The following is a 12,284-nucleotide window of genomic DNA, read 5'->3' as shown; positions in this document are numbered from 1 at the left end:
TTGTTTTTTACTTTCTCTTTTTTTTGTGGAACATGATGTTATATGAACTCACTCATTTGCTGTGTTCTTATTCCGGTAATGTGTATTAATGACAGCACTAAGAGAAGAAAGAACTTTCATGTCCATTTGTTCAATGAGTTGGCTAATTAGCAACAGGTATGTATAGCTTACCAACAGGAAAAAGTTTCTACCCATAATTAATTGTCCTTATTGTCGACTCATTTATTTTATTATTTCTGAATACAGCATGGCCTCCTTTTACTCTGTACTAGCTAGTTTTTAGCCCACCTATCTTTCTTTTCTTAAATTGGCAAAAAGCTCAACCTTCTCCACCTCTGTCCACATAAAGAAGAGCACATAAGGAAGTTAAGCCAACATGGCTTCACTAAGGGCAAATCGTGCCTGACATTTGGTGGCCTTTTATAACAGGGTTACAGCATTGGTGGATAAGGGAAGAGCAATGGATGTCATCTACCTGGACTTGTGCAAAGTATTTCACACTGTCCTGCATGGCATCCTTGTCTCTAAATTGTAGAGACATTGGTTTGATGGGTGGACCACTTGGTGGATAAGGAATTGGCTGGATGGTCACACTGAAAGAGTTGCGGTCAAGGGCTTGATGTCAACTGGAGAGCAGTGATGAGTGGCGTTCTGCAGGGGTTGGTATTGGGACCAGCGCTGTTTAACATCTTTGCTGGCAACATGGACAGTGGGATTGAGTGCACCCTCAGCAAGTTTGCTGACAACACCAAGCTGTGTGGTGCGGTCGACGTGCTGGAGGGAATTGATGCCAACCAGACGCAGCTTGACAGGCTTGAGAGGTGGGCCTGTGCGAACCTCATGAAGTTCAACAAGGCCAAGTGCAAGGTCCTGCACATGGGTTGGGGCAATCCCAAGCACAAAGAGAGCCTGGGCAATAAGTGGATTAAGAGCAGCCCTGCAGAGAAGGACTTGGGGCTGCTGATTGATGAGAAGCTCAACATGACCTGGCAATGCGCATTTGCAGCCCAGAAAGCCAACCATATCCTGGACTGCATCAAAAGAAGTGTGACCAGCAAGTCAACGGAGGTGATTCTCCCCCTCTATTCTGCTCTTGTGAGACCCCACCTGGAGAACTGTGTTCAGCTCTGGGGCCCCCAACATAAGAAGGACATGGAGCAGGTCCAGAGGAGGAAAATGAAGATGATCAGAGGGCTGGAGAACTTCTGTGAGGACAGGCTGAGACAGTTGATGTTGTTCTGCTTGGAGAAGAGAAACCTCTGAGGAGACCTTATAGCAGCCTTCCAGTACCTAAAGGGGGCCTACAAGAAAGCTGGAGAGGGTCTTTTTCACAAGGGCATGTAGTGATAGGACAAGGGGTAATGGCTTTAAACTGAAAGAGGGTAGATTTAGATTAGATATAAGGAAGAAGTTCTTCACTGTGAGGGTGGTGAGGCACTGGCACAGGTTGCCCAGAAAGGTTGTAGATGCCCCATCCCTGGAAGTGTTCAAGGCCAGGTTGGATGGAGCTTTGAGCAACCTGGTCTAGTGGAAGGTGTCCCTGCCCATGGCAGGGGGGTTGAAACTAAATGTTCTTTAAGGTCCCTTCCACTCCAAATTGTTCTATGATTCTATGATCCTATGATAAAAACCCAGTGATCGTGCTACTTTCCCATAAGCATCAGAACAGCAGAAAAGCCTTGCTTTCAACACAAGAAACAACAGCTTTAATTGCTGCCATCGAAGTGCTAAGCAGTCCAGTTACCTATCCTAAAAAACAGCATGCTTCAATGTAAGTCAGTAATGTAGGGATTGCCACAGGCTCTCAGGAGCATTGACAGGCAGAATATGCCTGCTGTTTTAATGAGAAGGAGTGCAATGCTCCACTCCACCATACAAACCATTTCCCCACCCAGTTAAAAACGACACAGCTATTAGAAAGAGAAGAAATGAGACTCACTCAATAAAGTAGACTTCCCCCTTTTCTGTATAAGCCATTTCCCAGTTATCAGGCAGTGGGCCCAAGTCATCATTCTCTTCAGGTTTAGTCTGCTTTGTTACATCCATATCCTCCTTTGCTTCTTCAGGCTGAGTATATCCTGGTGCAGGACAAGGTTGGGTGGAAGATGCCTCACCTGAGACACCTGTACTCTTCTCTTCATGTTCACTTGATTCTACAAGAGAGAAAAATTACAGGTTTTGCATATCCAAGTTAAAGGTGGAGAATTTACCAGGTGCAAGTCTCCAAGGAATACTCTATGAACTGCAAGTCTTGAAATAAAGAGAAAAATTCTGTTGGGTTTACACAAGGGTCCCTCTGATGATGCATTTTATATGGAACACAATAAAAGAAAATAAAGCAATAAAACCAAACTAAACCAAGAAACTAATAAAGAGCTAAGAAACAAGCCAAAGAGTTCTGGCTTGTTCTGTCCTGGGAGTCCTTCCAGACCAGCAGTTAGCACTGAGCAGAAGGAAGCTTCATATCCAGCAATGCTACTGTCTTATGTCTTAACTTTTAAAACTATACACGCATAAAGCAACTACCCTGCAGTTTTACTACAGACAACAGATCCTTTTTAGTTAAAAAAGTATATACACTAACTGCTTTACCTATATCCATACATCTAAGAAATCAATATGACATCCATCAACTCATAGCAATATATTAACTGTCTAGAAAGTGGTTGTGATTTCATTACGGATATAATCTGTGGGAGACTTAGTTTCCCAGAGCCAATGACAAATACTTCCTATACCCAATGTGGTTGTGTCTCACTGTGACCAAGAATATATTCAGGAAAGACTCTTCCTTTACTATCTCTTTTTCAGTACTTGATCTTTCACTTTTTATTGATTTTACCTTCCATAAAGTCAGAAATTAAAAAATGTGTCCAGCAGTATCTCTACCACTATCAGTTCCCACAGAGCAGTCCACATACTTTAGCTAAACAAGTGCAGTAAAACTTAGCGATACTTGTTAAAACATCTGCTGAACACAAACATAACACAAAACCACAAATATACCTCAAAAAAAAATAATCAGCTAAATAGGGACCAGGTTTGCAGTATTAGGAGTCTACATGTGCCTTATCCACACTGCTGAACACTTACCTCCACACTGAAGAGTCTACATGTTCACCTGCATGAATGAATATCACATAGCAGGGCTTCCATGCACACAACTTTTAATGACAGTGGAGAAAATGCAATCTTTTCTTGACTACTACTAGCTCAAACAGAGGATGGTTGAGAGAACTGGTCCTACTAAAGAAAGAGATTCCTTCATCCTTGGAGGTGAATAAATTTGGTTGACTGGTCTACTAGGTATGTGTTTGTAAGCTGTGTTTTATCATATGGTCTATCTATCATTGAAAAAATGTGGCAGGAACCTGTTGTCTCAGTGGACAACAGAAGCTCTCATCCTTGGATCCTTTTTTTCTGTTGCACTTAAATGAAGCCTGATCTCATTGAAAAAGTAGTCAGACCCCTACTTTTGGCCAAATGAACTGCAAGTAAAATAAATTCACAATTTTAATGTAGCGACTGAATCTCCACTGACTATGATGGGATCCTAGTCAGATGGCTGAAATGACCCTACGTGTTAAGTTAGGTAAACCAAATTCAGTCCTACTTAGGCTAGTTGCTCAGTTGCTACATAGTTAAAATGAGGGGAGATGAATCTGAGACCTAGTGAGCATGGCTTTACATTAGGTTACGTGAAGACTAATGATATAAGCTCACCAAGAGATATAAATCATAGGCACACAATGAATATCAGAAGAGAACTGAGAACAAACTGTGAAGTTGTACACCAGTATTTAATCAAAATGGGACATATTTGGTGTAATAGAGACTAGACTGAGACTACTATAGCTTGTTCATAAAGATAGGTAAGAAATGAAGTAAGTTTGTATGATTTTGTATCATCAAAAGTGTATATACACTTGCTCTGACTAATGCTGTATGGACTATATCGAAGTCTGTGGATAATTATTAAAAAAAAAAGGAGAAAATATGTTTTTAAAAGAAGTCAACAATGTAGTCTACAATAAAGTTCAAGAAGATGATAATTTCTTAAATGAGCTAACAGTGCATCCAGAGCATGGAACTATGCAGATACTTGTGTGAAGCATGTAGGAGGTGGAAGACCACTTGGGTGAAATCATCTCATTTGTGATGCTTAGGACAACAAGAAAGAAGAACAAGAAAAAAATTAATAACAATGGTTTTAAACCCCCAGGTTTTAATAAACTCACAGAATTAATAAATTCAATGTTATGGCAAGCAATGGTAAGGGAAAAGTTGTTCAGGAGAACTGCTAAAGATTAAATAAACAATACTAAGAATGCAAGCACAAATTGTTCTAATGAATAATAAAAATAGTAAGTATAATCAGAGATAATTTTGATTAAGCCATGACTTTTCAATAGTCTGCTACTTGAGATAGAATTGTACAAAAGGTAGCATCTGTAGCACAGATGTGGTGACATTGCTGTGTCTTGGGATTTTACAATATCTGTAATATGTGTTCTTCCTCAAGATATTATTTTCAACAGGTCTGAAGAGGTCAGATCCTTGATTTTCAATAACTGTATTAACAAATCCCAGACATCATGATGGCAGAAAAAATGTGAAAATTAAGCCTTGAGGATTAGAAGAGATACTTTGAGCTTGTCTAAGACAGAGATTGCTATCAAAATATAGCAGGCAAAAAAGGAACCTGATGCTTATTTAACAACTTAAAAATATAATTCTTTTAAAGCCAATCTCATGAATTATCAATTAATGGACCATTAGCTTTTAATAGCTTACTTTGATAATGGAGAAGGCATCATGATGACTAAAACCCAAGCAATTAAGGTAGAATTGCCTAATGCCATTTAAGAACATTAAGTTTTACACAATGGACATCCTAGTCACACTTATCTGGAACACAGCCCTACGGTGTCATCTCATCTTTTGTTATATGTATCTATCATTCATATACTCCAGGTAAGGTAGATATTCACCTTACTGGTTTTCTTTCTGCTAATATATATTCATATATAATGTTTGATATGATAAAAACAAGGAGCTCTGGTTTAAAACTAGCAGTGTCTTAAATGTACAAATTAAGTTTGAAATACTACAGTAACACACTGTGAGCACAAATACTTATTTTCAGACAATATATGATATAAAAAAAAAATCTTCAAATTGTACCATAATATGAGTCCAGAAGTATTTTTGTCACTATAAAAAAAAAAAAAATCAATTGACTTTACATGAATGAAATAGCCTACTAGAGCTGCTGTCTCACTACAAAACAGATTACATGGTCCAGTTTTCAAAAGCAGTTTAGCACAGTATCTTCAGTGTCTTGGGAAGTGACAGAATAGGCACCAGTAAAGCACCAGCAAGTTATTGCACATGTGGAATACTAAAAAACTTTGAGAACAAGACAATGTGCATGTTAAAAGTACCTACTTATCATTAAATACTCTAAGTTCATCTCTGTAGTACTACAACTCCAAATACCAGCAGTTAAAATATTACTGGTTGATATGACATATTCTCTATACAGTTCTTAGACAATATGGTGACCATTTTTTAAAAATAACTGGTAGTTATGTTGTGATAGTCTCAGAATTTGAGCCTTCATCAACGCTGTTCCTTGCACTTTAAATTGTTTCTATTATTTACAGTCTAACTCTTGAAAATTGCCATCTAATCATGTAAGAGGACCTTGTCACTTTATTCCTTTATCTTAATGCTGCAGATTATTCATGCAGTAAAGTTTAAAAAGTTATTTTTTTCTTCCAAAAGAACCAACTCAGATGACCTAAGCAATATCAGCAGAGAACAAATTAAAGGAAATATTATTAAATAGTTATTTATGGAGTGGTTTTAGCAGCTCTCAACGAAAATATTGCAGCTCTTTATACCCTTATTATATCTAAATGACTAATTTGTTAAATTTTGCATAGGAAACAGTGCATCCATTTTAAATGACTGTTGGATACAAGAGTAGTCTAATTCATGTTTGCTGAGCTATGTGCATCTATTTTCTTGAGAAAACATCACTCTGCAGCCTTGGAGCTGTTCCCTTTCCCACAGAGCTGTAGGCTTATTTGGGTTTTGGTGCTTTGCATGGAGGCACTGTTACCACTGACTACTAACACAACAAGAACTAGGAGCTGATGTGGGGGAAGGAAAACAGGACACATGGAGACTGGCTGAGCATAGGGTATTCTGTAGGTCATAGGTTGCGACCTAGCTGTGGTAAATTGAGTTTAGAGAACACACCTACAACAGAAATATCAATGGATACCAACTTCTGTATTTTTAAAAATCTCATGGCTCTTGGATGCCATGTGTATAATTTTCATGCCCCTGGCTCTCTTTGCTGTGTAATAATAAAAGAGTAAACTCAACCTGTTGCCTGGGACTACTGCACCTTGTGTGGTGATTGATGGCATTGGGACTCTACCTTTTTGCTTCATTATCAACCTAAGGCATGGAATGATAATTCTGAAATTTTATGTCATATCTTATCCCTCAATTAATTTGAGCCTGCCAGAACTTTCATTCTCTGGGTGCAACTTATCATTGCTGAAGTAATGTCAGAATAATGCACATACATAAGCATTCTTTCAATGTTAGAGTGGTTCTTCTGGAGTTTGGATGATAAACAATCAGTCAGAAGTGTGAAGCAAATGTGACATGACCAACACAGTGTCAAATCATGATGCTGGTTGTGAAGGAGACTGACAATTCTCTGCAGACATGAACAGCAACAGCAGTGAAAACTGAATGTCTGACAAACAGGTTGCAATTTGACTAAGACTCTTTTTACCTCTTTTGTCAAAGCATCAGTTTTACAGAAATTGTTCATTTCAATGCAGTGTCCATCAAAAAAGGCTTCTCGCATGGAAGATGTCTCACACAAACCAGTGAATGGCAGAGAGCCAACCTAGAGCAGCCAGAAGTCCAGTAATGTGGGCAATTGCACTAGGTGTGAAAAACCCAGTGCTAACCCTAGACTTGGCCATCTTAACAGCTAATCTATAGATTGGGTCTCTCATACGCTGCTTGGCAAATAGCAGGATTCTTCATTTAAATTTAGCCATCTAGGCCTTTGTGTATCTGTAGGCTGAGTTAAGCATTCTAGATTGTAGAGGTGATCCCCTAAAATGGGTATCTAAAACAGCTATGGTCTCTTACTCTTTGGAATTGCCTTTTTCTCCTTACTTTATATAAAGAGAGCAGAAACAAGTAGCTCAAACAAAAAGTAAGGCATTTAGGCATATAATTTACTAAAGTTGGTTGAAATAAAACCCATCACCCAATTAATACTATTCTGTCCTGAGACAACTTGATCCAGGATGGAAGACTGAGAGTTATCCATTCTAAAATGGCCAAAAGCCCCATTCTGAAGAATTGAGAAGGATTCCTGTTGGGTTCTGGGCTGAGGACAGGTGACAAAAATCAGAAAGAATAAACACATTGTGCAGCACAAATTGACAAGAAGACAATTATGGATCATGGTTGAAGATCTCCAGTCTGTCCATATACAACTGTATGAGGGGAATCTGATGGCCTACGAAGCAAGGTATGTGGAAGTGAATTAATGAAAAATTGATTCCTACTAATAAAGCTCAACAGATGCACAGATTATCTCAACAGACACTGAAAAGTGGTCTGAAAAATCAGACCAAAAGCACAAAGATCTTTGCAACTACAAATGTCACCTATTGATCTGATAAAGATGGGTTTATTTTCTTCAGATTCATCTTAGATCTGTTACAATTTCAACCTAGCAGTCCTAGGTGTTACAGCAGTCCTTTGAGTTGCCAGACTCTGATACCTTTGGCAGTTAAAAAGCCATTAAGTTGCTGAGCATCTATAAAAAATGTGTCAGTGTTTCAGATGTCCCATGAGTCCTATGTTTAATAAAAGACTCCCGTTAGAAGCGAAGCATTTCAAACAGAATACACTTTCTAAAAGAACTGGAAATAACAAATAACCCACCCTCCTTGCTTCTTTATAAAAACTAGATTTCTCCCTCCACCAAGAGTTTAAAAAAAAAAATAATAATTTGACATATTCTGGTTTTCCTGATTGTTCAAAGACACAAACTACAAATGCACACACATTTTAGAGGTAGCTAAGACTCTGTCAGCACACACAGAAATTGACTGCAGTAACAGGGTCCGTGGGAGCTACAGTGCCCAACAAAGGCAACACAGCATGTATGTACAGAGCTGCTTTGCTACAATCCCCAAAGTCCTCAATCAGTGTAACTGAACAACAAAACCCTGCTTATGAAACCATGAGAGCCAACACAGGCACTGCTTGTTCTGCTGGCCACACCTACAGGAATTACTTTGTGGGGGGTGAGGAGGGGGAGGAAAGGGGCTGTCTTACACCAATGCTCCTGTATTTCATTTTGTAACACAGCACATGCTGTTTCTTGGGTGCTGCCTAGTCATCGTTCACATAGAATTTGCCTGGGAGAAGAAAACTATAGGTGTACAATGCAAGGACAAAAAGCAGGTAAACATTGCCTCTTGATCCAGTTCGAGCTGAAACATATTACCCTGGAAATTACACCTCAGCAATTGGTCCATTATGTGGCACATTCTGAACAACTGCAAAGTGATCTTTCTAATGATTTCTACAATACACATCAGAGACCAAATCCTGCCTTTGCCTCTTTTGCTGTGAAAGTATCCTGGCAACAGAGCCAGCGCTGATGTTTTATGTAAGGATTTCTGGGCTTCATCCTTTTCTGCTTAGCTGTGTAGGAAAGGCACTAAGCATCAGAGCATTGTCGGCAGATGCGCTGTTGTGTGCAAGGGATGAGCAAGGCTCATACAGCATGTGGTGGTAACGGCCAGGGAGTAATGCTGCAGCCCTTTGGCGAGCCAAGAGGGGAGAACGAGATCCACTCTCACCCCACCGCTCCCTGCCACCCCCCTTGTACACAGGGATGGATTCTGCAACGGAATTTGCCCTTACATGTAATGTTAGGCAACAACTACAGAAAAGCGTGTGGCAAATACATCCCTCATGGGACGATATTCAATTCGATATACTTTCTAATGCAGTAGGAGAAAAAAAAGTACATATAGAATCTGCAGTACGAAAATCTTTTTTACAGTGCTTAGAAGATTAGGTAATGGATTTTTTGTTTCACATTAACCTATACATATAGAGAACTTGCAATATTCCATTTTATTTTCTCATTCATATGATTGTCACTACAGATTTCCACTGCAATAATTTGTTTCTGCATTTCTAAGTTCACCAAAAAGGATTCACAGAGTTATTTCTCAGAGAGATATAAAAGTCTGAATTCTTTAATTTCCTACTTCAACAACACCACCAACAAAATTTCTTAAATGGTATTTCAGAATGAAAATGATTAAGTACTGTAAAATGATGACTTGCTGAAACGTTGATTACCTGCTTGAGAAAAGGCTGGAGTGCTATCACTCAGGATACTAGTCAGTATCTTGAGCCCCTTTTTTTCTGAAGAACTATGCTCCAAGAGGTAAAACAACAGCTGCCTTTTAGGACTAGACATCTGAACCTTTATCAGCTTTATGCAGGCTCTGGAACATTGCTGAAAAGGGTCCTTCCTGACAGTATTGCCAGCTAAGTTTCATCAGCACTGTCAAAAATTCGTTTATATGATGACAACTTTACTCTTCCACAATATTGCTAAGATTTCATAACAATTTACAGAAGTTCACTTCATAACGTAGCCAACTCTCTTGTGAGTATCAGCATTTGAGAACAAGGAGACCTGAAACACAGAGACTAGATTCATTTGACCAAATTGCAGTTCTCTAGACTCCCTCTATAGTCAATGGAGAGAAATAGGCACTTGTGATTGATTTCCTAACCTAGAAATCTAAAACAGGTCACATGAACTGTATTCAGAAAGTAGGTGTTTTTCTCTTTGGTCTTTAAAGAGGCTTCAAAGGGACTAGTTCAGAGACAGGTATCTTTACGGTAGCTGAGGTAAGTGAGATGACTCCCCAAAACGGAGGTTAAGTAATTTGTTTTAGGCTTCAGAGAAATCCTGTTATTCAGGATTCCTGGCTTTCAGTCTTGCAAGAACATCCTTACCTGAACATGCATATTCTCACTGCAGAAGGAGGTAACTGAGGACTCTGTGAATAACAGAAACGCATTGCAAAGTAAGAAGGAAGAACAGACCTGGTGTTACTGTCACGTCATTTCCATTGACCACAGGTCTTTCTTCCTCTTCTTCCTCTGGTGGTTCAATACCTGTCTTCTCCATATTGCTCACAGACTTATTCCTTTTACGTTTGCCTTCAGCCCCGGGACTGGCACCTGGGAGGATCTGATCTGTTACATTTAACAGCAGTGGAGCTGGTTCTGCTGGAGGCTTCGGAGTGCCGTAATAGTTGTCTGGAAAGAAAAGAAAAGGAATATCACATAAATTTGGAGAAATACATATGCTGCTGCTGCTTCTTTTCCTTAGATTAATGGGATAATGTGAGGTAGGATCTGGTTCATCAGCTAATATAAAGATTAGTTCAAAATGTTAAATATTCACCTTTCATGAAATGCTAATTAATTTTCTTGGTGTAACACTAGTGATCAAATCATGCTCACAAGTATATACCATATTAGGACTTCCTGAAACTTTAACAGGGTAAATTAATATTCCTCTCATGCAAATACCTGACAAATAGGCAGCATACCAGAGCTATTTGCTTATTTCAAACTGTTAGTTAGGACAAATTACTTTTGTAACATTTATGCCACAATACAAGTTTTTGAAGGATCAAAAGGACCATAAAAGTATTGGCTATTCACTATGTTATGTCATTTTCACCCCCCCCAAATCCTCTCATCTGCTTAGAAAGTAAATAATCATTGAATGATTCAGAGATTTGCAGTATTCAGTAATGCTTGCACTATCTCACTTTTCCTATTTGTCAAATTTTTGCTATTCATGAGCTCCAGATTTTAACGGTTAATGCTAATGTATTTTCAAAGAAAGTTGAAACCTTATGCTTTACGGCTTAAAATTATCTCAGAGTACTAAGGAATTCTGAGAAGACTAAAGGTGGCTGACAGATCACCCTCTATTTGTCTTTCATGAAATTACTGGCAACTTCCTCTGAATCACCTACTTTCTGTCAGAAGGATTATTAGATTAGATGGACCATGGTCTCCTCTTATCTATTAATATCTGTATGTTTGCATTTCTAGCACATCTGGTCTGAAAACTGGTTTCTTACTGACACCTCAAATTTGTCTTCAAAAATATGGTTAAAAATAAAATATTAAAATAATTAAATAAAAGAATATTAAAAAAAAAATGAGCGAGTCCTCTCTAAAAAAAACCCATGAAGACTACTATAAGACATAAAGATAAGAACATGCTATTTATGCAGAGTTATCTTTTTTCATCTGCAAGTTGCATTGAAGGGCAGTGAACATGATGCCTTACAAGTAGATTTTCAGCAGTTAGTATGGGAAACTAAAAATACTGTCCAGCTCTGAGAAACGTTTCCAAAGCAAAAAGTACCCATGTAAGGATATTAAGTTGCTGAAGGTATTTGTAGACCGTATGACCATTTTTTATTTCTTATCCCACGACTTAGGGCTTCTGCATGATGAAATAATACTAGCAACTGGCAAAAATTATTTTAACCACATATGAGTGTGACACAGATAAAGAAATATCTTGTATCTGCACAGTAAACCATCATAAGATGCATTTTGCAGGCAAAGTAAAAATTGTTTCTGGTACTAGTATTCTTGTGTGTTTCCAATGAATTACAATGTTCAGCCACATGACCACGTCAATAAAGGTAAGTAATTGAGCAGTCTTGCAACAACTGAATACTCTATGAATTTTTTGCAGTGGTTTAACAAAATGATATTTGACATTTCTGTAATTGTAATACACTAGAAAAATCTACTGTGTTAAATGGCCCTTGTACTCACTCTGGGCTTAGGGATGGCACAATGAAAAACTCACTCACTGAAGATTTTATTTGGATTTTATGAGATGGTAGCAGGTTTAACACAGAGCCCCGAGGCCAGTAGAGCAATGGTTGTGCCTTTGGATGGCTGGCTGTGACCTGCTCTCCCACAGTCTGCAGGAGGGCTCTCTGACTCCCAGGGTTAAAGCAGGAGAGCAGGATTTAGGGTCTAAGGGAGGGAAGGGAAATCTACATCGATCCACTTGCAAAACTGTATGTCCAAAATATGCCAAAATCAGATCTGGTCACATGTCTGAAATACTACATATTTTGAAAAAAGGATTCCTCAAT

General features: G+C 38.6%; 1 protein-coding gene across 2 annotated transcripts in view; it reads right to left on the bottom strand.

Annotated features, from left to right (window-relative positions):
* Positions 1 to 12,284, bottom strand: part of MAGI2 (membrane associated guanylate kinase, WW and PDZ domain containing 2) — a 761,840-nt gene that overhangs the window by 244,544 nt on the left and 505,012 nt on the right. For both annotated transcript variants that reach the window (XR_012650015.1, XM_075024752.1), the window contains exons 4-5: positions 10,189 to 10,404; positions 1,940 to 2,153 (exon numbers count right to left, since the gene is read on the bottom strand). Coding sequence is in view for 1 of the 2 variants with exons in the window: in XM_075024752.1 (XP_074880853.1) it covers positions 1,940 to 2,153; positions 10,189 to 10,404 (430 nt within the window). In the remaining variant the exon portion in view is untranslated. The remainder of the gene's footprint in view (positions 1 to 1,939; positions 2,154 to 10,188; positions 10,405 to 12,284) is intronic.

The sequence above is a fragment of the Buteo buteo genome, chromosome 4 (genome assembly GCF_964188355.1).
Source record: "Buteo buteo chromosome 4, bButBut1.hap1.1, whole genome shotgun sequence".
NCBI lineage: Eukaryota > Metazoa > Chordata > Aves > Accipitriformes > Accipitridae > Buteo > Buteo buteo.
Note: the sequence above shows the minus strand (reverse complement) of the source record. Positions and strands in the feature narration are given on the sequence as shown.